Raw genomic sequence first — 27912 nt, 5'->3', positions numbered from 1 at the left:
CCCTTGAAACAGTGTCAGAAGGACTACCTGGATTGTGTGAGCATCAAGTAAGTGGGCTGGTTAGATGAATGCAGCAGGGCACAACGTAGCTAGTGTGCTCTTCAGATGGCCTGGTTGTGGAGCTTCACTGGTACTACTGATTTGTTTGCTGCTGTGGTTTTCTGGGCGGATACCACACCTGTTTGTTATGCTTATGTAACTCTCGTCAGTGTGCTACCGACATAGTTCCTGTTATGGTGAGCTACTGACAGCTCATGTTTTGCTGTGCTATCAATGTAGTTCATGTCTGTGATGTGCTACCAACGTAGCTCACGTCTGTGAAGTGCTACCAACATAGCTCATGTCTGTGAAGTGCCACTGATGTAGCTCATGTCTTTGTGTGCTACTGATGTAGCTCATGTCTGTGATGTGCTACCGATGTAGCTCATGTCTGTGAAGTGTTACTGATGTAGGTCATGTCTTTGTGTGCTACCGATGTAGCTCATGTCTGTGAAGTGCTACCGACATAGCTCCATGTTTGTGTTGCTGCTGTAGGTGTGACAGTGGTTGCCTGAGATTCCTGTGGTTGGCTGATATTCCGGGAGGGGTACTGCAACCCAGAGATTGGTCTTGGAAGTAGATAACATTGAGTTCCAGACTGTGCCAAACAGGTGTTGCCTGGACTGTGTTGAATCCAGTTACCAAGTATAGAGACGTGTGACTGTGCCCTGGTCTGACTGGATTGCCCGTCCACCTGTCCTCACAGATGTATGCGTAGCTACTACCTGCCTACAGGCTAAAGACATTTATTGCCTAAACTGGAAATATATATTTTAGGAGCCCACCATTTCCATTTAATTATCACCAATCCTGCCTAAACCGCAAATTAAATATTCCTAAGTTGAGGGGCCAAAGGTACCTATATTCTAAGCCATTGGGGATCTAAATCATATTTCACTCCCTGTGTGAGGAAGGAGAAGTGGTAGTCAGTAACTGGATTGTGAGACTTCTGGTGGTTGGTGAGTTGGTATGTAATAACTGACTCCTGCTGTGCTGGACAACAACTCTGAAGAACCTGTCGGTAGAACCAGTTGTTGATCTGTTTGAATCATTAGGGCCACTGCGGCTAGGGCACTCGGGTTAGAGGCCAGACCGGTAACAATCTCCTGAACGTCCTCTGGTCTTAGCTCAACTGTAGACACAGTCGTTGGAATAGTCAATTGGATGTTGATACGGCACCGGATACTCCCACTTAATGTTGGAACCTCACTGTTGTCCATCTCAAATGTTCACGCTCGTTGTCACTTTCAGTCATGAGACCACGAATTGGCACCTTTTTCTTATCACATGACTATTTGTGACCAGATTTTACAAAACTGATCCAAATCGCATATCAGGCAAAATCAAACTTAGCACCACCAGTGGATAGCTACACTATCGTACTAGTAGTTTTGACACTCAATATCACTCAAACTACTCGAGGCTGGTTTCAACAGACGTCTTTTCTGGGGGGGTGTAGAGCTTGAATGGCGGTTTTAGGCCTTGTGAAGGACCTGGCTTGGCAAGAATCAATGGTTTACTGGTGGACAGCCTGATAATGTTGGCCAGACGTTTTTTTCTGTGGATTTTGCTACATACAGCCACTAAGGAGCCAGCACAGCCCTGTAATCTCGTCTCTGGACTCCAATCGTGGTCTGCCTCCATTTTGAGGTCTAACCCTTGCCCATCCCTCCACCCCTTTGTGAGCACTCGTGATACTACTTCGCTTGTCCAACAGCTCAGATTTTCTATCTTATTTGGCGGGAAACTCTACCAGCAGCTTCAAGTACTGGAAGTGGTCTGAAAGGTAACAGATTAATGCATCTTTAGTGTAAATTTCATACGCATGCTTGCTATACTTGAGTTATGCTGGCTTGAATTCTTTAAAGCCGTGTATCTCGAAACCCCTAATGTGCGATTTAGATCGTTTTTCCAAAATCCAGTCACATTTATTATTAGAGGCTTACGTGATTCTTCTGGTGCTAACCACGGTTAAGCTACTAACCTTCATCAGTACTAGACTGATAAGTTGTGAGAGTTTTCACTCAGTTTTTGCACTTTAACATTATACAGTGACCTTGTGGTTGCTGTTGTGTAAATGTAAACAAAAACTCCATAAACATATTCCTTGTTCTATAGCAAATAAGTGTGGTTTGCAAGTTATAGCAGTTTAGAAAGAACTAGTAGATTTGAGCGTCTACAAATTTGGTGGAGACAGGGTTTTAACGTGTACATGATTACTAGGGATATCATAACATGGTTACTAGGGATATCATAACATGGTTACTAGGGATATCATAACATGGTTACTAGGGATATCATGGTTATTTAAAATAACATGGATAACATTAACATAAATGGTTACTAAGGATATGACCGAAATATAATGCTTACAAATGCACAGTAGGGATATAACACTTCTTATTGTTTTACTGTGATTTAATATCATGCACTACTCCAGCTTGTTTCAGGACTTTTTATCGATGTGCTATGGTCCCTACTCTAGTTGAAAATTCCAAATTTTTCTGTGTACTTGTTTGTTAACTTTTTTTTGTAAATAATTATTATGACTGGTGAACTCATGCATACTGCATGTAAAATGGTGCCGCGCATCTCAATTATTGTCTGAAAAGTGAAGTATCCATTACGCTTCGTTGTCAGCTATGTTCAATGCGTTACTCTGCATTTCGAATCAAGAACTGTTTGAAAAGCACCTCTGCAATCCATGCATACTGAAAGAAAGAAATGGTGCCGTGCGCCCCAGTTATATCAATTATCGTCTGAAAGGTGAAGTATCCATTACACTTCTTTATCGGCTATGTTCAACCCATTACACAGCAGTATGAATCAAGAACTGTTCGAAAAGCACCTCTGCTATCATAATAGCCACTATGAAAAATACGGACGATTTCTGTTACGGAGGAAGCCAGCCAAATCGACACTTTTCGTTGTCAACAAAGATGAATGGGACACAAAGGAGGACACTGGTAAGTCCATGAAGAATGCACTGTACGTACTGTGGTATGCCAAAAGGTACCTGTCTGGCCGAAGTGACGTCGAACAGTGAAAAAATCAAGCCCATAGCCTTAGCCGTTATCGAGTTACGCTTGTCTGAAGGCATCAGTCAGTCAGCTATTCAGTAGAAAATTCCGTTAAAAAAAATTCCATAGCAACTTGTTGAAAGCATTTCGGGTCGATCTGAAAGCTTGTTTGGACTTAGTTTTACCTAACCAATACTGCTTCATCGTCGTCAGGGAAAATTGAGGCTGGTTTTTGGGTGATGTTATCCCATGGGTCACGCCTACTCCTTTGTGGTCCCTACTATACAGTACTATCGTACTGTGTAATAATAACCCTGGGATTTGCAAACCCTTGGGATATTTTTTTGTGTTTCTGTATCTCTTGTAAGCATGTTACAACTGGTGTACACACATGTAATACTTGTTATTGTATTTTTAGGTGGACTGTTGTACCCATTTGCTACCTCATTCATTATTCCTGTAAGTTCTGTGTACTAACATAAGCAGGCCACAGGGTATTTGATAAGGTGCTCCATTGGCCAAGTATGAACACAATATGACCCACACACTCCATGGCTTCTGATCCAATTTTTACTGGCTCAGATTAGTGGCTAATACACTTCAAATTTGAACTGACTGGCCAAGTTGTATACTATTGGTTGAAGAGCAGATATCTGGTTGGCTCAGAATCAAATACTTATCAAAAACCCTGATAATGTTAGTTATGTAGTTATAAACAACTGAACACTTCATAATGCTAGTACCATGATTATTTCTAAATACGTTAGAGACACTAGTGTTGATGTATGTTATGCCACTATGATAGTATTAACCTGGCCAGTATGTTATGCCACTACGATAGTATTAACCTGGCCAGTGTGTTATGCCACTATGATAGTATTAACCTGGCCAGTGTGTTATGCCACTATGATAGTATTAACCTGGCCAGTATGTTATGCCACTACGATAGTATTAACCTGGCCAGTGTGTTATGCCACTATGATAGTATTAACCTGGCCAGTATGTTATGCCACTATGATAGTATTAACCTGGCCAGTGTGTTATGCCACTATGATAGTATTAACCTGGCCAGTATGTTATGCCACTACGATAGTATTAACCTAGCCAGTGTGTTATGCCACTATGATAGTATTAACCTGGCCAGTATGTTATGCCATTATGATAGTATTAACCTGGCCAGTATGTTATGCCACTACGATAGTATTAACCTGGCCAGTATGTTATGCCACTATGATAGTATTAACCTGGCCAGTATGTTATGCCACTATGATAGTATTAACCTGGCCAGTGTGTTATGCCACTATGATAGTATTAACCTGGCCAGTATGTTATGCCACTATGATAGTATTAACCTGGCCAGTATGTTATGCCACTATGATAGTATTAACCTGGCCAGTATGTTATGCCACTATGATAGTATTAACCTGGCCAGTATGTTATGCCACTACGATAGTATTAACCTAGCCAGTGTGTTATGCCACTACGATAGTATTAACCTGGCCAGTATGTTATGCCACTATGATAGTATTAACCTGGCCAGTATGTTATGCCACTACGATAGTATTAACCTAGCCAGTGTGTTATGCCACTATGATAGTATTAACCTGGCCAGTATGTTATGCCACTACGATAGTATTAACCTAGCCAGTGTGTTATGCCACTATGATAGTATTAACCTGGCCAGTATGTTATGCCACTATGATAGTATTAACCTGGCCAGTGTGTTATGCCACTACGATAGTATTAACCTGGCCAGTATGTTATGCCACTACGATAGTATTAACCTGGCCAGTGTGTTATGCCACTATGATAGTATTAACCTGGCCAGTATGTTATGCCACTATGATAGTATTAACCTGGCCAGTGTGTTATGCCACTATGATAGTATTAACCTGGCCAGTATGTTATGCCACTATGATGGATTAACCTGGCCAATATGTTATGGAAACTATGTCAGTGCTTCTGTTGTGTACAAAAAAAATTGGTAAATTAGGTGGATCAACTTTGATTTGCTATAAAATTGTTGTCTAAGTTTTAGTCAACTTGAGATAGAATTTGCTAGTACATGTTGTGTAATACTGTGTAGTACTGTGTAGTACTGTGTAATACTCATTCTCTTCTATTTAAATTACCAAAATTTTATCTTTCCAAAAATTTGTATTGTGCGGTATAACATGCTACACCCACCTCCCCCCCATCCCACACACACACACACACACACACACACACACACACACACACACACACACACACACACACACACACACACACACACACACACACACACACACACACACACACACACACACACACACACACACACACACACACACATATATATATATTATGTCATTATCATCCTTCATCAGGTATTTGTGGCTGGTCTTGTGAAGGATAAACATGAAAGACATTTAATAATGATGGAGCAGTGTGGTGGGTGTGTCCTAGTTTGTAGTGTCTTCATCACATGATCTACCCTCAGGACTATCACGACCAGCTTACACTGTCATCCAATACTTGTTCAATTATTGTTTGTACTTTTTCATCGTCATGGTAATTGCAGCGATGTCATTAGCCTTCCGTATCAGACTGTTTACACAGGTGATCACATGAACCATTACCATATCACATTAACCATTACCATATCACATGATCCATTACCATATCACATTAACCATTACCATATCACATGATCCATTACCATATCACATGACCCATTACCATATCACATGACCCATTACCATATCACATTAACCATTACCATATCACATTAACCATTACCATATCACATGATCTATCCATTACAGACCAACTGGCTAGTGTTGTTGGTAGTATTATTCTCCTGGGGTCATGGTGCTGTAGTGATGGGATTCTTCTTTAGTAATTTCTTTAACAAGTGAGTGATCACTTATTAGAGTAATGATAAGGGTTTCCTCTGTATTAGGCCACGTACAGCAGTGGTGGTGACATACATGGTAGTGATAACTGGAGTAGTGATATCATTGATGTTAAACTTGTTTGAAGTGTTCTCTGAGAACAAGACTCCTCCATTCATCTTCATGGTATACCCTCCATTCTCATTCTACAGGTAAAATCAGTATGTAGGAGTGCTCATATATCTCTTTGCTATGTTGTAAAAGATGCATAGTGAAATTGTAGCAGTCGTGGCTCAGTAGACTATCCGGGGGCTAGCTACTATTGTTAGCTACTCGCAGAGATTGAATGGCTTATCTTCAACACACAATAACTTCAGCACACACAACTCAACTGTAGATTACAAAGACTCTAGCCCATAAAAATATAATACAAAAATATATCTGTATTAGTTATCTTAAATGTACAATAGACACCTTAAAGTTACAACATGGTAAAGTGCTTGCATATGGTTTCTGATCCATTACATCACTCCCTGTTCTGTGAGAACATGTCCCATATTCATTCATATCCATCTTCATAACGTGCTGGCCTTTTCCTTGATGTCCTCAGTGGATAGCGTCTTGGCTGATCTGATGTTGATGGAACAGGATCTGTAGAGACTTGCACAGGCTGATCATGTGTATAATCATCCTCCACTAACTGTAGGTCGGTTCCTGGGGGAGTGGTGTTAACAACTGTATCAGGTGCGGGTGATGTGCTTGTGGTAGACTGGGTACTCTGTTGAGTTGGTGATGTGTTACCAACAGATTGGCTATTTTCTTGGGTTCTTATGTTTGGATTGCATGGTTTGAGTCTGTCAAAATGAACTACTTGCCTGTGTCTCCTAGCTCTGCTATCTTGTACTCGGTACACTGCATCAGATATGCATTTTACTACTGTGAAAGGTCCACTGCATGGACAGAACATTTGTCAAAGGTTTGCTTCGCATATAATGCAAGCAAGCAGTCCTACTGGTTTCACTCCATTTCAACTTATGTTTGGGCAACAAGCAAGGATCCCTCTAGATGTGATATACAAATCCTCTACGACAGAACCTGCAACAACCCCACAGTATGTAGTGAGACTGCGGCAATCACTGGAAAAGGCATATACACTGGCTAGGCAAAACTTGAAAACAGCTGCTGGTAGACAGAAAGAAATGTATGACCACAAGACACATGGTGAACCCTACAAAGTTGGGGACAAGGTGTGGCTACATAGCACAGTAATACCCAGAGGGAGAGCTAAAAAGCTACACTACCCCCAGACTCATCAATAGTTGTGGCTAACATGGATTGGATAGTTCTGTTTAACCTTTCCACTAACCCATCAGATTGTGGATGGTAAGGAGTTGTATGAGTTTTGTTGATATGCAGCAGCTTACAAATTTCATGTATTAATTTTGATTCAAATTGGGCTCCCATATCTGAGTGTAGCTGCTCAGGAATGCCAAATCTGCAAAACACTTCGTCAACTATTTTCCCAGCCACTGTATTAGCCTCCTGGTTAGGGATGCCATATGCCTCTACCCAGTGCGTGAAATAATCTGAAATCACTAAAACATAACAATTTCCCTGCTTGGTTTCTGGGATGGTCCCATAATATCCATCGCAATTATTTGCTTGGGATATCCAGATCGTATATTTTTCAGGGCTCCTTGGTATCTATGAGCAGAATTCTTTCTAGCTGCACAATTTGGACATGTCTGGCACCACTCTTTAACACTTTGTGAATATCCTGGCCAGTAAAATCTTTCTTTGAGTCTCTGGTTTTTTTCTTCTAAATGTCCTCCCCATGGTCCAGCATGTGCCTTACTCAAAACACCCTCCTGCTTACTTTTAAGAATAACCAATTGGAGATGAAAATTGCCATTGTCTTTCTCAAACCGTCTATATAGTAAGCCATTGTGGAGTAAAAGTTGGTCCCATTGTTGTAAGAGTATGTGGACTGCTCTGTCCTCTCCCTTCATCTTCTCACTCCTTGGTTTAGTGCCAGTCTCCTTTGCATGGAGAATAGGGCCAATGACCTCATCATTCACTTGAGAAGTGTACATTTCATCATCTGCCTGTTCTGTTGAAACCTCATCTTCATTTTGTACTGCAGCAATTGATTGATGGGCTTGCTTGTTATCATGTACATTTACTTGGATATTGAGTTGATGCTGTCCACTTGGTCTCCTGGACATAGCATCTGCGTTTGAATGTTTGCCTCCAACTCGGTGGATGATTGTGAAGTCATATTCTTGAAGTAGCTCCAGCCATCTAGCTAACTGGCCTTCAGGCTCACGAAAGTTCTGCAGCCACTGTAGGGAGCTATGGTCAGTTCAGAGCTTAAATGTATAGCCTAGTAAGTATGGTCTGAAATGGCGAATAAAAGTTACAACTGCTAGCAATTCTTTCCTAGTTGTACAATACTTCCTTTCAGCCTTGCTAAGAGTACAACTTGCATATGCAATGACTTTCTCCTGACCATCACCCCAAACTCTTGTGAGAGAACTGCCCCAATTCCTTCTTGGCTAGCATCTGTGTCTAAGGTGAATTGCTTTGTATAGTCTGGGAAAGCTAGTACCGGTGCTGTTGTTAGTCATTGTTTGAGCTCTGCAAAAGCATTGGCACATTCTATGGTCCAGTTAAACAAGCGGCCTTTTTCTGTGAATCTGTGCAAGGGTTTTGCTATTGTAGAAAAGTCTTTGATAAACCTTCTATAGTATGATGCTAACCCCAGGAATTGTTGTACTTCCTGAATAGTAGTTGGTGTGGGCCAGCTGGACACTTGCTTTGTTTTTTCTGGATCATTGGCTACGCCATGCTTCGACACTATGTGACCCAAGTATGAAACTTCTTCTCGACACAATGCACGTTTTTCTGGCTTTACTATGAGGTTAGCTTGCTTTAGCTTTTGCAGTACCATACCTAGATTTCTGAGGTGCTCTTCAAAGTCTCTACCTACCACAATAATATCATCTAAATAAACTAGGCATTGTTGCCATTGTACTCCAGTAAGCACCAAATCCATAAGGCGTTGGAGCATTATATAGGCCAAAAGGCATCACCTTAAACTCATACAAGCCCTGTTGTGTGGTAAATGCAGTCTTCTCTCTGTCTGCCTCAGCTACTTCCACTTGCCAATACCCACTTAATAGATCCAACATTGAGAACCAGTGTGAGCCTGCCAGTGTGTCCAACTGTCATCAATGCGTGGGAGTAGGTAGGAATCTTTTTTTCTAGTAATGTTATTCAGCTTTCTATAATCCACACAGAGCCTAACTGAACCATCCTTCTGCACTAAAACTATCGGTGATGCCCGTGGGCTAGTAGATGGCTGTATCACATCTCTCGCCAACATATCCTGGAGCAGCTTATCAACCTCTTCACGTCGAAATGGTGGGATTCTTCTTGCCCACTGACATATGGGATTTTCAGTGGTTGTTGGGATAGTATGCTGTAATCTGTTTGTTCTTCCCATGTCCTTACTTGTTAGGGAGAATGCATCTGAGTATCCAAGCAAAAGCCTGTACAAGTGGTCTTGTTGTTTGTTGTTCAGAGTTTCTCCACTTTTTTCCACCATGTTCCACAGTAGCTGTCGTGCCTCAATAGACACTGAGGTTTCTGGTTTATCATCTACAGCAGTTTCTCCTAATCCAGCAACACAGTCAGGGTCCTCTATCAGTTCTAGCCTTGCCACTCTCATGCCCTTGTGCAGTGTAACATTTTCAGCTGATGGATTAATGATTCGTGTTGGTAAGTGGCAAAGCTGGTTATCCTTATTAGTTTGCTTTGGTACAACCACGGCATTGGCAACTGTGACTAGTGCCCTCCTGTGCCTTTGTCTCAGCAAGGTAGGTATTCTTTATCTCTTGGCCATCTGGGACGAATGCAGCAACCATAACCTCTATTGCACTAAGTGGTGGTAGATGGAGATTCTGTTGTACAAAAGCCTCAATTGTTGATGAACATTGAGATTGGGATGGTCTATCTATGCCTTTTAATGGTATTGCTCTTCCCTGTATGTGTAAGGCTCGGTGTTTGGTGTTTATTACACAACCATGTTGTTCTAGGAAGTCTAGTCCCAAGCTAAGAGTTCTTGCAACAAGAAAATCACCGTTCACTGTGATTCCAGCCAAACTGATAACGCAAGAAGCCACGCCCAAGACTTAAATGGAGCTACCTTCCACACCTACTAGCCGGGAGCCATTCCACTGTAGTAAAGCCTGATCTGAGGAAATCTGTTCCCATACATCAGCTCGCAACAGACTAACTGATGCCCCGGTGTCCAACATGAAAGATATTTGCACTCCAGCTACTAATCCATCCATGTAATATGCCCCTGCTGGGTTCACAGATAACAGTTCACTATTTCACTATCGGTTGTAGCCTGTTCAGGGTTGTACAATTGCACTACCTGTTGTTGTTTTTCAGCCTGTCTCTGACATATCATAGCATTACGCCAGCTGTAACTAATAGCACACCCTCTGTCCTATCTCTCCACACCTTTGACACGTCACTTTGGATTGCTGTTGTTGCAAAGGGCCATAGCTCACCTGCTGTTCCAGTTCTTCCACACGAGTTACTAGTGTGTTTATAGCTTGGAGAACCGTTTCTTGTATCTCATGCACAGTAAAGTTTACATTTGCAGTGGCAAATGAAATTGGTGACGTCATTAAATTATTTGCACCTGCGGCCGGTGTTAATGAAAGAATTGTTTCTATCTCAAGTGTGTGGAGTGACGCCTCGTTCAATGTCTTAGGACGCCTCTGACGAATGGACAAAGCTACAGTGGGGTCGTCTATTGAACCTAGGAAGCGAACCAGGGTTATCCTATCCTTTGCCTTGTCATCAAGCTCTGGGAACGCACAATCGGCTGTTGTTCTCAAACTATCTGCAAAGCCTGCCCAGGACTCTCCATTGTTTCTTTCCGGAGTCTGAAATTTAGTGGCATATAAATCCCTGTTGCTACTAGGTTCAAATTGCTCACAAAGGGATGATACAGTGGTTTGGTACGATAACTTAACATCTTTAGTGGCAAGGCGCTCCCAAGTTCTTTGAGCCTTCCCTATCATTCAGACGTGCAGCCAAAGGAGGTGTGTGTCATCGTCCCAGCCATTAATTCGAGTAACACAATCAAAATGTGCTATCCATTCATCCCACTCTGCCTCCCCGTTGTACACATCAGGTATTATCGACGGTATAATTCTCATACAACTATTACTTTTATGAATATTGATACCTGCCGTGTCGACCTCTTTTCCACCTGCGGTAGCTCCACCTGCGGCTGTAGACATCATTCACTGGCCCAGTTATGTTGTGTTCAATCTCACAGCAGTTAATCAGTCGGCACTAAGCGGTCTCCCACGGCTTTCGACTAGCAATAACAGAGAGCGACAAGCAACACACCAGAGTACCAGCAGCTAACCTTCACAGGTATCATTAACATACATCCACCACGGTACCACAACTACTGAGATGATGGTTAAAAATTGCTGGTTCAGTCAGTATCCTGCCGACTACACCAATTGTAGCAATCGTGGCTCAGTAGACTATCCGGGGGCTAGCTACTATTGTTAGCTACTCGCAGAGATCGAATGACTTCAGCACACACAACTCAACTGTAGATTACAAAGACTCTAGCCCATAAAAATATAATACAAAAATATATCTGGATTAGTTATCTTATATGTACAATAGACACCTTAAAGTTACAACATGGTAAAGTGCTTGCATATGGTTTCTGGTCCATTACAAAATTATGGACACAATTCAAAACTTGGATGTGAATTGACATTTAAAAACCTTTGGGGACAAATTTATTTTCAACTATGAGGAATACACAATTTTTTTTTAAAACACTGGCATGGTCTGTGAAATGAAAACATTAGACATTAACTTAAAAGTAATTGAAGGGGTCAGTGGAAAGGGGCCTCTGCTATTTTAAAATTTCCATGTTAATATTAATAGTCTTGTCACTAAGTAAATAACAGTTCATGGCAGTCTCAAATTAGTTTTTAGCAAATACCACAATAATTCAAATATGTCCCTAAAGTCTTTTTTAATGCCCACTATGTAGCCACCTAAATTTTCAAATGGCACTTGTCCCCTTTTGCCGCTGACCCCTTCAATTTTATACACTGCAATAATATCTAAACAGTTTTATTCTACACAAACGAGTGATGTGATGACCAGACAATGTCTTCTCTAAACTTTGTCTTTATTTTTTTTTATTGCTTATCAATAATCTTTTGTATGTCAATTGAATCACCATCACATGTTGACTCTAGTGGGGGATTTAGTGTAATACTGTGGGACAAAGCACCATTGAGATGTGACTGGTCAAAGTAGTGGTTGTATAGAAATGGTAGACAATAACGAAAGAGCTACTTTCTTTGGGTATTCTAGCAGTGGAGATTTTGTACAAACGAAGCGATGCTTGGTATAATTTTGTCAAGAATTTCATGGCGAATGTAAATAACAGTCAGTCACATAAAAGTAATTGTTTCCTACTACACCCCACTCCACTGTGATACATGTATTTAGTGCTAGTATAAACTGACAATTAGTACTTGTAGATTTCTGTGTGGTCTATTTATTTAGTTTCACCGTATACAATACCTCATCGTTAAACTCCTAGTGGGGTGTCAATGATAGATGGTCGGTGATACTTGTCACCATCAACAAGTGCTCCTGATCATGTGTTGTTGTCTAATGATCTGACATACCAGTCCAGTAAGAGGTAACCTTTTCCTAGTGTTCATACTACACTTTACAGTGATGAAATTCAGGCTAGAAACGTTCATAATTGAAACCATGCAGTTAGCATGGCACCATTTACACATGTTGAGGTAGTGTACGTTATCACATTACATATTACCAGGAGCTGATGAGCCGGCGAAGGAGCATGAAACTCAGTTTCATCACAATCCAAATTACGTCACATTTTTTGAATAAATTGCTACGAGCGTCGCGCACAATTAGTATACCTCGTCTACTAATGAGATTTTGCTTTCCAGAGTATTTACAGTGCTTGGATAACACTCCTTAAAATTATCTATGATGATCACATTAATGGGAAGTCATGTAGTATATAAAATGTTGTTATATGTTGAAGTCATGCCCAGTTTGTACATACCAGGTTATGTGTGGTCATTGCATAGCCTAAATCTCATTAGCTATTGCAAAATGACACAACCTATTATGGTGTCTCTACTTTATTTATGTTGGGTGAAAAATTTTTAAAGGTTCTTTGTGCTATTTTTAAGGTTATTTATACACAGTTTCAGATATGGACTTTTCAGACTTATGGACCACCCCTGATCCCAAGGGGCTCAGATAACTGAGGTCCCAGTGTATGTAATGCACCTTTATTCCACAGAATTATGTTCTATCTCAACCGAGCATGTGCCAGATATCACTGCTACTCCTCGTACATGTTGAAGCCACGTGAATCTAATCTTCTACCTCCTGCTATGCTGTACCTGTGAGTGATCATGTGGCCATCATGTGATCTCATGTGATCAATACTACAGGGTGTTATCATCAGCTGCTACCATGGTGGTAAGTGTGTACTTGTCACATGTATTACCCAGTGAGTATGGAGTGAGGAAAAATGTGTTCTTCCCAATTATTGGTAAGAAATTTTAACTGTTCATATTCATGTGATATTTAAAAATTTGACAACCACTGAGTCACATTGATTCCAAAAAAAATTGTGTGACTTGTAGTTAAATGCGTGATGGTGTGCTCATAACAGTTTGATGAATTTGATTGTACTATAATTTGAATTGTACATGTAATGCATGCAAAAGTGTTTTAAATGTTCTTGACAAATTGTGACCATATTTTACACATTTTTTTGTTTTTGCACCATCAAACTACCACTGAACAGCTTCATTAGGTGTAAGCCTCAGTATTACTCAAACTACACGAGGCTGGGTGGTGTCACAAGCTTTTATGGCAATTTTTGGCTTGGTAAGGACCAAACTCAGAAGGTCACTGCTGGATGACCTATTACAGGAGCCTACACACTGCCCTGCATTTTTCATCTCTGAGCACTTTAATTGTCACCACTAATCACTTTTATCTGTTGCCTACTAGCTACGAGTACTGGGAATGCTCTGAAAGGTAATGAATTAATGCATTACTGGTAGAAACTTCACTTTTTCATTATTACTCTTGGTCAACTTGAACCAATAAAAGTGCAGCCACACAGAATAATTACAGCTAAGTGCCTTAATGAGCTATTTCATGTGGCCCAACACTCCGCTAGTGTACTACTACTTATTCTATGCCGTTGTGATGGTCTGCAGTGAAGTGTCTAAAATAACTTCTGACCTGTCAGACTGTAGTTGGGCCAATTAACAACTAATGCCAAACAATTTTGGTTCCTCACCTCGTACACTTTCCTAGTTACTGACAACAACGTGGAAATTAGCTAAATGTACATCCCATACATTTCAACATTGGATAATAGCACTATTAAGAAAAATTTGTGATTGTTATGTTAGTCATTTGAGGTGCTTCAGCTATAGCAAGAGTTCATAATACAACTCTCTTTTTATATTATGAACTCTTGGCTATAGCCTATGGGTTTGTTTGTGTCTGTTTGTGCATGACCTCAAACATGTTATGTTTGTAACAGGGAATCGTCTGAATTTTCCTTAATGGCTGAATTGATTGCAGAGGTCCTTCTTGTAGTGTAATGCTGAACAAAGCCGCAAACGAAACGTAATGGTCACTTCACTATTTCACTAATTGATAACTGAGGCTAGTGTTCAGGTGACAACAATAACCTTGTTGCCATTCTTACTTCTAATGTAATATGCTTGGGTTCACCAGCCATAATACTGTAATGTTGCAAAAAGTAAACAAAAAAGGACAAAAAAGGTTAAGTATTAAAAAATGGAGGTCGCCTACACCTGAAGATATATCAGTGAACATTTAATCCCTAATTCAGTCATGGGTATAGACTGAAGTAGGGAGTAAATATCCACTACTACACCTTCAGGTATAGGCTACCTCCCTTGTTTCTTATTCCTTGATCCCTAAAGTTCTCTTGTACTTATGTTATGTGTTTCTTATACTATTTGATTATAGCTCTCTACAAGTTCCTATGTGGTAGAATTACATGTATTACAGAGGCTAGCACTAACAACTCAATAGTAAGTGTACTGATGGTATAACTTACCATGTGATCATGCTACTTTAGAACACAGATAGAAATGAAGAGAGAGTTGTACTCATCAAAGAGAATGGTTATGACTTTGAGAAATCATGTGATGATGATGTCACTATAGAGGGTGGGTGTGGCTAATGACATCACAATGATGATGATGTAATATTACAGAGCACTACATTGCTAACAATTATGATAAAATTGAGGCTCCACTGGTACTGAACAAACTAAGAAAAGAGGTAATATTTCCCAGACTGGTATTAGTATCATATGGTAGTGTATTACCCTGTAGTACTCCAGTAATGGTAAACTCTCTTGTGTGGCTGTGCGGGGCTTCAGTGTTGTGATAAATCGTAACGAGTGTTTTGGATTACTAGGTCCTAATGGTAAGTGTGTGGGTGTTGTGGTGTTATTCTAATAATAGCCCGGTCCACAGGGGCAGGAAAGACAACATTAATATCACTACTCACTGGGTTATATGAACCAACTAGTGGAACTGCTCGTGTTGCTGGTTATGATTTAGCTACTGAGGTTAGTGGGTGTGACTGGTAGTGCAGGAGTGTAGCCCTACCCATTCCACAGACTGGTAACATTACCAACCACTTGGGGGTGTGTCCACAATATGATATTCAATATGACAAGTTGACAGTTAAGGAGGTGGGTGTGTCATTATTAGATGTGTAGATCACATGATCCTTGTAGCACTTGTTGTTCTATGCTCGTATCAGAGGAGTATATCGACAATATGAGAGTGATGTGGTCACTGGAGCAATGAAACAGGTAACAATGGCTGAAACCCCACATAATTGCCTTCTGCTTTATGGTATCTTCATCTAAAAGGAATTGTTAACCAAAGTGTTAGTCCTAGAAGCTGCTGTACTACTACAAAGTGGTAACAACAGAAAGATTGATTTGTATAGCAGTACTGTCATAATTTACATAAACAGGTGTATCCATTGCTGGATAAATTATGTTTTAACACCTTTACAACGGCCAGGGCAAAAGTGAAAACTGAATGAGGCCATACCTATTTGAAAAGCTGTTGCTCGGACCCGACCGACCCAATTTTGCACAGAATTTAATTAAGAGAAGAAGAAAAATTTAAGATCACGTGACACCTAGAATTTAATTTGAAATTGGTGCAAAATGATCGAGATACTCTAATAGAACAGTCAGTGTGTAATCTCGAAAGGTAACATTATCTACATGGGAGTAGTTCCCTTAAAACCAGTGTGCCTCTATACTTGTTGGCTAACATACAACTATATACTTCAGTGTCGTCCATGACTCATTGGGCTGTATGTGTGTAGCTAGCTACTAACTACATTTGTTTTCCTTTACAATAGCTAGCTACGTAGCTTGTAAATTTGACATGTCAGCAGTAGGGCTGAGCGATATTATCGTTTTAGCAATATATCGCGATATTTGAAAGTATCAATATCACGATATTTTGTTATTGACTATCGTGATACCATGCCTGTACATTACTGTCATTAAAAAGCCATTTGTTATGCTGTACTAGGCTAAGAATTATTGTAAGTGATAACCTGGTTACCCCTGCAGAGAGGTGTGAACACCATAACATAACCTCAAAGCATGTGTTACAATAACTGTTACTGTAAACAAGGATGATAGTGGCTAGTTTGATGCTACCTTTAAAGACTTCCTGCAGGAATACTGAGCAATACACTATGTAGCACGAGCTATGATCGACTCATTTGAAAGTATCGTGAGCTATTCAGTATCGTGAATAGTGGCTGTACTATCGATCGTGATACTAAAATGGCTGTATCTCTCAGCCCTACTCTGCAGACAGTTGCAGTAGCTAAAAATATTTTATCTGACTTGCATATATATTTTTGAAGGTACACATTTCCGAAATTAACTAGCTGTTTTTTTATTTATTTTTTTTTGCCAACCGACCGACCGACCCATTTAGTTGTAAAATAAATCTGAGCAACAACTTTTCAAATAGGTGTGGCCTAAAATAAAAGATGTTATGTAAATAATTTGCATCTCCTTGTAAGCATTGACACTAAGTATTGGGTCGACAAGGTATCTATGCTATTTAGAGACCCAGAAGATGATGTGGGCAAGGCTACCCACAAACTTAATTACCAAGGCCACAGGTCGAGCTAATTAATTGTGGGTAGCCAAACCCACATCGTCTGAGAGGCTCTAAATAGCATAGAAACCTTGTCAACCCAACTCATTCTAAGTGATTTCCGACGTTAAGAAAGAGTGAAAGAAAGTGGCTGTGTATGCTAACATTGGGATTTATCCTTGATCGTGTCAGTGCCATGCACCAGTGTGACATTCATAACCATTGCATGACTATAGTGCCTAGTGGTGTGTGATATAGGATATTTTCCTATCATGATTATTGCACACAACATATCACAATACGATATATGTCACAATATACAACTCATCACTCAGCTAGTGTATTTACACTGATGACACTTGTAGCAGTGATGTACTAGAAGTACAATACAACATGGTAATAGTGCCAGTCTCAAGTAGTTTCTATGCTGGGCTAGAAAAACACTTGACTTGTCCAGAAAGTAAAAGCTATTAAGAAGCAAATTGTGAGTATTAACATCGAGATTTATTCTTCGAGTTTGTTGTGTTAGTGCCACACCATGCCGGACATTGGTATTGGAATGCCTAACTGAACTGTGTGCTAATAATGCCTGTCTTGTCCAGAGAGTAAGTGAGCTAACAGTATGGAAATTGTGTTTGGCTTTGCCGATTTTTGTTTGCTAAATGTAGTATACAACTACCAGCGAGACCACATGAAATCTGAAAGGTTAAGAGAGGTATCCTTACTTGACACATTGAGTAGTGAGATCAATACATACAATTGTTACTATAACCTTGGTGTAATTGTGTTTGGGTGTGTGAGGAAATCTTTGTTTTGAAAATTTTACGTAATGTTTCCTTTTGATGTCTGAGGTTACTAAATCCAATAGAAACCTGTGGTAGGGTTACTAAATAGTTAGTAACCCATTGAGAATGTAGTCTACAGTACCATAGCCTGTTTTAGGCTTTCACGCATACTGCTGAATGCAAGCTAGAAAGATTTCACTATCATTACATTACATTACTCAGCATGAATTCCTGATAAAACTGTATCAAGCATCACCAACAGTACCCTCCACAGAGCCATGTAGAGAAACAAAATGTTTAACAGTTGACACTACCAAATTTTTGTCCTCAAGGATGCTACAATGCTAAAATAACAAGTTAATATTGTGCTACTTCTAAACACTAGGCTCCCATACAGTTAATGCTAGCTATCCCTTTCTAGCTAATAGGCAATTATTAACCATTGTGTATAATTTAGGGTTATGCTTAGGTAGAGAATTAGTAAATGTTGTAATTTGTAATTCATGAATTATTTTGTAATTTGGTAATGATGTCATGCTATGCAAAACTAAGAAAGTGTAACTTCAACAAACTACTTTAACCACAAATACACACTACCAATGCTGCACATTGTACTTAAACAAATCAGTTCCAACTCGCTGCCATGGAAGTTGTGGAAATTGAATAGGAATTACTTTAGCTTTGCAGCAGGCAGTACTTCTCTTCACTTCTGCTTCTAAATCTTTGCTGATGCACGGCCACCAAACTGAGTGTCTTGCTTGTTCACGACATTTGGTAATGCCTTGTTGTCCACTGTGTAGCTTCTGTAGTATCTCAAGCTGTAGATATTTTGGTATCACAATTAGACTATTTTGTATCAGCTGTAGGGAAAGTTCTATAGAGACTGAGTGAAGAGATTCAGATCACTGTTGAGTTGGTTTTGGTTCAGCCAACCATCTTGGCAGTACTTTGCAAGTTGTACACAATTGCAGTCATGGTTCTGTTCATCTCTGATCTTGTCTAGCATCTCATCAGAGTGTTCATCACTGCATTGATTGACGTAAGCATTAACTTCTGTACAAAATTCTGTGTCCTCTAGAATAGTTTTTGAAGATGGTGCATGAGAAACTGCATCTGCAATCACTAAATTTTTGCCAGGAACACTGTCCTGATATTTCATAAGTCACATTTTGAATCGCTGAATTCACAGAGGTAGTTTGTCAATGGGCTTTTTGCCAAGTAGTGATATAAGTGGTTTATAATTTGTCTCAGTTTCAAAAGTCATTCCAAGTAGGTAGTTGGTGAAATGCTCACATGCCCAAGTCACAGCAAGAGCTTTGCATTCTATTTGAGTGTACCTCTGTTCTGTGCTGGTCATTGCTCGAGAGCTGTAAGCCACTAGTTTCCACTGACCATTGGTCTGTTTCTGGAGGAGTGCTGCACCGAGCCCATATGATGAGGCGTCGGCTGATACCGTTGTAGGCAATGAGAAATCATACTAGCACAAAACTGGGGTAGAGTCTTGGTGTTACAAAAAGCACTCTGCTGGGGTTGATCCCAAACCCGCTAGTTCTTACTGTGAAGTAAAACTTGCAAAGGCTTTGTAGCATCTGCCAGTTCAGGTGTAAATATGCTTATCTGGTTACACATTGCCAAAAATTGTCTCAATTCACAAAGGGATTTAATTCACTCATCTCACAAATTTCCTGGACCTTCTCTGGGTCTGGTTTTATTCCCTCAGGTCTATAACATGACCCAAGAACTTGATTGAAGTTTTTGAAAACTCACACTCCTCATGGTTCAAAGTAATATGGAATTTCAAGCTGTTCTAATGTGGCCAGTAACCATTTGTTGTGCTCTTGTTTATTAAACCAATGAACTAAAGTGTCATCCATTAAGCAGATAACTTATTCTAAGCCTTCTAGAGTAATGCTCGTATGTTTCTGAAACAACTCTGGGGTGGATAAATACCGAAAGGTAAACAATTGGAACAAAACTTCCCGAAGGATGTTATAACAGTCGTCAACAAAGATGATTGCTTGAAAGCTCAACTTGCCAGAACCCTGAGTTTGCATCAATTTTGCTGAAAAGTTTAACATTGCTTAACTGGCCAGTATGTGATCAACAGATGGGAGAACACGTCTCTCTCATTTGATACATTTGTTCAATTGTGTGAGTTCTACACACCAAATATGTACCTTGTTGTTTGGCTACAACAATACCAGCACACCATTCAGTAGGGCTTTCTACTCTGGAGATGATATTTTCTCATTCCATTTTGTCAAGCTTGTGGTATTGGAATGTGTCTAGGGGTTGTCAGGGCAAAGGGTGTTACACTGTCTGACAATTTGATGTCATACTCCCCCTGCAACTTTTCTAAACCATTAAAAAGTTCTGGAAATTTTGAATCAACAACATCAACAACATCCCTGTCCAACAACATCAACAACATCCCTGTCCAATTTAACATTACAAACTTTGGCAACAAAGTTAAGGTTGGTAATCACTGGCAGTCCCAGTAATGGTGTGTGGAGGTTTTTCACAATATAGATCTCTTCTTTTACAACACAAGTATCTTTTCTCAATGTTCCTGTAAACTGTCCACAAACTAGTCCTCGTGAAGATGTTCATAAGAGTGAGGGTGGCAACTGACTCTGGAATTACTGTCACTTCTGCACTGGTGTCAATTTTGAATTCTAGCTGTGTGTCATTAAGATACAGGTTCACTGTCCAAGCTTTGCCTTCTGAGGAATGAACTGTTCCAAGAAAATTATCTACTGGTTCTTCCTTATGTGTATCAGTGACTACATTGTCTACCTTTTTCCTCAACTTACAAAGTGTTCGATAATGTCCTTTCTTTTTGCACTTATGACATGTTGCTTATTTTGCAGGCAGTCCTGTTGAGGGTGGGATGGTGACTTACCACATCTAGTACAGGTGTCGTTCTGAGGTGCACGAGTGATGGGTGCAGGTTTCTTGTCTTTGTAGGATTTCTTAACTCCATCTATACTAGGATGTTCTTCTCTTACTGTTGCTTGTTGCTTTTTGACTGTTTTAACTGCTGAACTGTTGTGATTGCTGTTTTCAAGATGAGATCTGGGTCTAACTGCAGTTTCTCAGAGAGTGTAGCATCTTTGACCCAACTACGATACAATCTCATATCATTTCCTCATGCAAGTCCCCATATTTGCAGTGTTCAACAAAGCCATACAGCAATGTAATGGAATCATCGACAGATTCTCCTGGGAGTTGTCTCCTTTGGGTAAACGTAGCTTGTTTGTAAATCTTATTCCGGCGTTTGATGAAGTGTTTCTCGAACTTCTCTTTTACCACTTCTTTTTATCATTGTCCGATAATCCGAAGGAAATTAGCATGTCATCTGCTTGGTCCGCCATGTGATAATCAGTGCATTCAGTTGAACTTCTGTTGTTTTATTACTTAGGCCGCTAGTTAGACAATATCTTTCAAACCTTTGTATCCACTTTGGCCATTCTTCTGGGTTCGCGAAACTAAAACTCTCAGAAGTGGAGATTTGAAATAAAGTTGCCATTACTCTCTGTTTTCTTACCAGTTTGCTTTGTTCAGCACTAGTGAAAGAAATCTTGTTCTGACACCATATAATGTTAACTGGCCAACGAGGACTGACGATTGACAGTGATTAATAGATTCAATAATAAAACAACTACCACCACATGTGCGCCAATTAGATAGAATACAACTACCACGTGTGCCCTAATATTACATACATGCATACACTACAGTTTTATACTCATATAGCCCATTGTGAAAGGCATTATAATCTCTTCAATAATTAACTTCACCCATATTTCAAGCTGGCATGAATAACCCATCACAAGCAAAAGCTTACCTACTGGGAAGGTTAGTACTGGCACTATATAGCTTTCATTTCTCACATACAGGCTACTTTTAACACAAAACTTTTTGCTCACATGGGAGAAATGACATAGACACACACAGACACTTTTTCCAAAACATTTACAGTAACAGTTTGTGTCTGTCTATCTATCTGTCTGTCTGTCTGATTTGATCCTCACATGTTGTTGAGACCATGGGAATACAATAGATCACATGATCACACAATAATGGAGTGTAGTGTCAAAAAGTTCAGTTATGTGAAGTAGACGTCTGCGGTTTACCATTTCATATCAAAAGTGTTGTGTAAAACTGTTGACATATTGTTGTAGTGCATTAAACTATGCCTTATTTTACATATAATAGTGAAGTCATTGTAGAACAGCAGAAGAGTAGTGCTCAGTATATACTACTCATCATTGTTCCAAGGTTTTAAACACAAAAAGCTTAAATATAGACTTATTATGGAATTCAAAAGGTTAATTGATTAAGTCTTAAGTGCCCCTTGTGCATTGCAAGCTAATATGTCTAACCTCTTTAATGACCTGTTTTTGTCTAACCTCTTCTTGTCTATTCTTGTCTAACCCTTCTTTACTTAAGTAACAAATTTATAATTGTAATCAGCTGAGCAAAATGCTATCATAGTTGTAAACTAATAACATTCTAGTCGTACTGTATATTTGTTACCAGGTCAACCTACTTGATGCAGCCAATAAGAAGTCTAAACAGTTATCAGGAGGGATGAAACGTCGTTTATCTGTTGCTATTGCTTGTGTTGGTGATCTTGACATAGTCATTTTAGGTCAGTCTATGGTGTTCTCAATATCTACTGATTGTGTTGTTGTAGATGAGCCAACCACAGGTCTGGATCCATCGTCACGACGACAAGTATGGGAGGTGATTGATAATGTTAAACAGAACAAGTCTGTGGTGAGTGAGCGTGTGTTGTGTAGTGTGGTAACAGTCAGTGTATCCATGGCAACAGATCTTAACCACACATGCTATGGAGGAGGCAGATCATTTATGTACCAGAATAGGTTATTGGATGAGTTAGTAGTGATTGTGGTATTAGTTATTGTATAGGAATTATGAACTATGGTAAGTTACGTTGTCTGGGATCACAAAACAAACTGAAAGCTCGTTTGGGTTGTGGCTACCAACTAAACATTAATTGTTATCCTGGAAGATCATTCGGTGAGTGCGTCTGGTGTATGTCATGTGATCCAATAGCTTGTTGTAGGGATACAACAGTTCATATCATCACACCTTCCATCAGCCACCCTAGTAGAGTACTATGCTAGTGAGTTCATATTCAAACAACACACATACACACATAATTATACAACCAGCACAGAATCTGATCTAATCCATCTCCAGCATTGCACGCACATATGTGACAAGACATGTTATACACGTCCTACATTACAAAATTACAAATGTTTAAATTACTCAGTACACAATGAAACAAAGCTCAAATCAAAAATCCTATATACCATCAGTTTTACCTGTTAATGAAGAGTAAGAATAATTTTTGTGTCCATACATCACACACAGAGGAACGTGCTATACCTTTATCTGTTGATGATGAACACACTGAACCAAGTGTGGTCCTGTTTTAGTTGTTGAGTTATAATTAAATGTAAATTATATAGTTGCTGTACAAATTGAACTTCTTGCTGTTCCAACTGTCCAGCATCTCTAAATATCACAAGCTGAAATTTTGTAAAAGCATTTTGTACGTGTGTACATATATCAACTATTCAACAATGGTATATTGGTATATGTGACCAGCTATGCAAAAACCTGTCTTGTTCGCATTTCTTTTTATTGCTTCTTATCTATAGTCACTGACCTGAAAAGTAATCATTTATTAATCTACTGCTGACCGCTCAACAGTTTTAGAACTCTATAACTTTCTGTGGAATAAACAGTTTTAATAAAGATAACATATGGATACTCTTGAAGACTAAACTGCTCTGGTTTGGTGATAACATTAGTGAAATGGCCTTAGAACACTCTTACCACCTTATATAGGGCAGTCATAAGTTACACTGTAACTAGCTAGCTGTACTACAACAAAAAAACTAAACAAACTAGTATTTTTTAAAAATTGTTAATTTGAAGTAGGGATCTATGCGAAGCTAATGTGCCAAAATAGGGACTTTCCCACCGAGCTATGCTGTAATACCATCATTCATCTCTTGTTTCACTACTTTTTATTACATAGATCCCTACTTCATTTTTAAACTAACAATTTTTTTAAATACTTGTAAGTGTTTAATGTCATGTAGCTTGCCAATGGTTGAAGCTACTTGTACCCAATTTTCACATGTTTTATACCAATTCCTAACCTTCCAGTGCAGTACAAAGAGCTATTAGCTAAGTTCCTACCATTTTAATTACCTCAATGTTGACTGTGCTAGACGAGCTCCAATAAGAGTGGTAGGTGGGAGGTGGAGCAGAGCCTGAGATTATGGTGAGACGTGTGCCATTTTCTGACCATTGTCTAAACTTTCAGAAAGTTTTTGTACAATACTTTTGAGTGTGTCCGACCACATAACAGGATTTGTCAGATTATTTTCAAATCATAATTTCAGGAGCCAAGGGTAAGAGGTTGTTTACAAAATGATAGTGGAACACGTAGGGATGAATTAGGCCTTTTTATTGGCCATTCAAATCAAAACTGGCTAAAATGAAAGAAAATTTACACCACAGATCTTTATTCAACACCCAGAGCTGTATAACCACATACAGCGCAGGTTGAAAAGAGCTCCATTTAGGCTCCAGATTGCTTGTACAACTTACCACTGGGCTTGGGAAGAAAAGCAGCCAGCAACCCAGCTGAAGTGTGTTCATGTGTTCTTGGTGAAGAATCAAATTGCTGTCAAGGGCAGTTTTCCCAGATCCTGTTATGCATGCCACAGTGCATGTTGCTGATAACAGAAAATATTATAGGTTGATAATCTGTAGCTTATGTTGTCCTATTGAAGAATTCTTTGGAACCTCTAATTGGGGGCGGGGGGTTCTATGGAACCCTTGGAACTTACCAGTAATTCCCATGTAAAGCACAGTTAGTAATTATAAGTTCTAACCATGTTGTCTTAACATCATCTGTATTGTTACAGATAAATTATCTTACAAGATGGAGAAGGAAAAATTAGTAGTCAGTAAACTATTCACACTACTCAATTCAGTGAAGATACAATTAGGAATAGCAGATTGGGGTATAAAGAGGAGTACCCTGGAAGATGGTAATTATGTGACAAGTTATAATAACCGGTAACTGGAATGGCCAAAACTCTTACCATGCAGCTCCGAGACTTTACTAGCCTTGGCTTGTGAATATTGAATTGCTCTAATAGAGCATATTCTCTAACTAAGCAGTCACTAGTTGCTTTGTAATTTGCTGTATTTTCTGTTCTTTATTCTCCATTAAATGTCAGCCGTCACACAGTACAGCTAATAAAACTATCTGGTTACACCAAAGAATATACAAGCTGGCATAACTAACTAGTTTTAATAGCCATACTGAAATGAAACACTGACTTAAATTACAGCAACAATAAAGAACAGAAAACAGTTAGTGACTAGAGAATATTACAATAGCCGACTGCTCTATTAAAGTAATCAAAACAAACAACAGGTCTATAGGCCTATGGTATACACAAAAATTCAGCTGTATGACCAACATAATACAGAAAGTGTAAACTTTTGGTCATTCCACTCTGTGTAGGTTATCACACAAATCACCCAAGGTGATTATGTGCCATTCTGAAGGTCTCTAAAATAGCGAAGATACCGTGGATTTGGGCGATAACCAATTAGACTATGGCTCGTACGGCTCTGGTCACTGCCATTATGGCAGCTTCCTGATCGAATTAGTGTTAAAACAATTCACTGGTAGGCTTCCTAGATGAATATGATCATCTCTATTATCCAGTGATGTTTTCTTTGCACTCTAGCGATGATTCTGATGGCTGTTGTGACTGGAATCCAGCAAAACACGTGACGCACGTGACAAATAAGTGTCACAGGTATCTAACCAGTTTACATACCTACCCTGGGTATCTGTTGGATTTTTAATACCTCATTAACGACCAAACTTCAAAGCATACTTGCGTACCATAATCTAAGTTCTGTTCCTCTCTGGATTCTGGTTCCGGTTATTCTAACTGCATATAATTTAACTGTTAGTTCACATGATTTTATCCATCCCTTAGTGTTCCTTGCTATTGTTTCTAAGCATGATGACAAACGGATAGAGACTGAAGACAGCAGAACATCATGTATCAACTGGTTACCATGTCAACATTGTGGCACAAGAACTTAAATCAATTTTGTTAAACAATTTCCCATTTTGTACATAATTTAATACAATCTAGATTAGTAGTGAATTGTTTGAAATATTCAAGTTGTTAAATAGTTTACAAACCATGGTTGTATTCTTCCGTTATAATCTATAGGCAGTTTGCTGTCTGGTACCAGTATTGATGTGGCAGCATTGTGCATTTGTATGGAATTAAACCTATGAACTATTAATACTCTACTAGAGCATTTAGTTGATCTCACATTTTATGTACTTTGTCAATCCCAACTATGTAACTTGTTAGCCCACAACCATAAATAGCTACGTGTCAGTCTGGGAGTATATCTGGGCCATGTGGCCATAGATTTCCTGCCATATCTACCTGTACAATGTGGTAACAGCTTGAATTGTTAAGCAGTAGATGATGTACCTGTTAGAAAGCTATTAGCCTTAACATACCTTTAATAATGATTGAATGCTAATAATTTATTGTGTACAAGTTATGCTGTTTAATCACAACTTTAGTGTTATCAATGAGGGACACACCATTTTGTTTATCAAAAAGGTTACAGCAGAAGTGCTGTAGGACACCTAATCCTCCTACTGCCTGCCTTATTAGTTGAGAAGATCAGGAGGAGAATATTTAATGTGTACCATGTAGCAGCTACCTTCGATGAGTATTAACTAATGTACTTGTCAATTTCATGCCCCACCCCCAGGGAGGGTGGGGGAATACAAGGGATTTGACAAATCGTGGTGTCAAATTCCCCACTACTGGGGCAAAATCAGCTGTCAAACCCCTAGTGGGGATTTGACAACACCTCAAGGATGACTGAGCGCATATTTCATGCATGCGACTAGTAATACACCTGTAGCTAGTAAAATTATAGCAAGTACAATTTTATAGTTTAAAAAATGCAACTACTGAAAATTGGTCAGTGAATTGGGCAACTGTCAATTTCTCTAGGGGTGGGGACAAGAAGCAATGTCAAATCCCTACCTGGGGTGGGGCATGAAATTGACAAGTGCATAAGTTATACCACTAGAAGCTTACCACAAGGATCTTCCATGTTTCAAGAACCCATAGCAAAGCCAAGGGTTTGTAAAGCCACAAAGATCTGAGTGGGTGGTCTCAAACTGACTTAGAAAGTGGTGTGGGTGTATTAATTTATTTACACTAGTAGATAGACTGGTTGATTGTGGGTTGAGTATAACTTTGTACAGAACCCACAATTAATAGAGTATAAGGATCCCAGAGTATGCTTAGAGTATAACAATCCCACAATGCTCTTTACATATTGTTATCTATAAAAGAAAGTTAAATGACTATGTTTCTGAGCAGACCAGTTATTAGTGAGTTACTCAATGTACCAGTAAACACCATGTACTATATTATGTACACACCATATAAGGGTAGTTCTGGGAATTTTTAATTGAGGGGCCACTGTATCTCAGATGCAGGAGCCAGATAGTTATATAATATTATACTACCACAAATTATTACAGTTGTTCATTTTGTCATATATTATACTAGCTCAGTATTGAATGCAGGCCTGAAGCCTGGAGAAATGAATACTACCTTGAAATCATCAAGCAATCCATCTTGCACATAAATCAAAGAGCACCTCAATCATACCATTTGTATTGTTTTGAAGTAAACAAGGTTCTATAGTTGCATAGCAAATCTGGGTTGTGACAGTGTTACGTAACTCATCTTGCAATACT

General features: G+C 39.3%; 1 protein-coding gene across 1 annotated transcript in view; it reads left to right on the top strand.

The window, feature by feature from the left end:
- The window catches only part of LOC136252647 (ABC transporter A family member 9-like), a 55983-nt gene extending 29698 nt beyond the window's left edge, over nucleotides 1-26285 (top strand). The window contains exons 11-31 of the mRNA XM_066045172.1: nucleotides 3478-3518; nucleotides 5429-5492; nucleotides 5542-5660; nucleotides 5867-5955; nucleotides 6004-6147; nucleotides 13341-13445; nucleotides 13495-13595; nucleotides 15062-15126; nucleotides 15174-15264; nucleotides 15312-15379; nucleotides 15433-15526; nucleotides 15577-15671; nucleotides 15723-15797; nucleotides 15843-15920; nucleotides 22572-22683; nucleotides 22729-22811; nucleotides 22867-22918; nucleotides 22965-23075; nucleotides 23122-23181; nucleotides 25007-25132; nucleotides 26102-26285. Of these exons, the coding sequence (XP_065901244.1) occupies nucleotides 3478-3518; nucleotides 5429-5492; nucleotides 5542-5660; nucleotides 5867-5955; nucleotides 6004-6147; nucleotides 13341-13445; nucleotides 13495-13595; nucleotides 15062-15126; nucleotides 15174-15264; nucleotides 15312-15379; nucleotides 15433-15526; nucleotides 15577-15671; nucleotides 15723-15797; nucleotides 15843-15920; nucleotides 22572-22683; nucleotides 22729-22811; nucleotides 22867-22918; nucleotides 22965-23075; nucleotides 23122-23181; nucleotides 25007-25132; nucleotides 26102-26211 (1883 nt within the window). The 3' untranslated portion in view covers nucleotides 26212-26285. The remainder of the gene's footprint in view (nucleotides 1-3477; nucleotides 3519-5428; nucleotides 5493-5541; nucleotides 5661-5866; nucleotides 5956-6003; nucleotides 6148-13340; nucleotides 13446-13494; nucleotides 13596-15061; nucleotides 15127-15173; nucleotides 15265-15311; nucleotides 15380-15432; nucleotides 15527-15576; nucleotides 15672-15722; nucleotides 15798-15842; nucleotides 15921-22571; nucleotides 22684-22728; nucleotides 22812-22866; nucleotides 22919-22964; nucleotides 23076-23121; nucleotides 23182-25006; nucleotides 25133-26101) is intronic.
- The last annotated feature ends 1627 nt before the right edge of the window (nucleotides 26286-27912 follow it).

This window comes from Dysidea avara, chromosome 4, assembly GCF_963678975.1.
Source record: "Dysidea avara chromosome 4, odDysAvar1.4, whole genome shotgun sequence".
In the NCBI taxonomy this organism is placed as follows: Eukaryota; Metazoa; Porifera; class Demospongiae; order Dictyoceratida; family Dysideidae; genus Dysidea; species Dysidea avara.
This window is presented reverse-complemented; position numbering and strand designations above follow the sequence as displayed.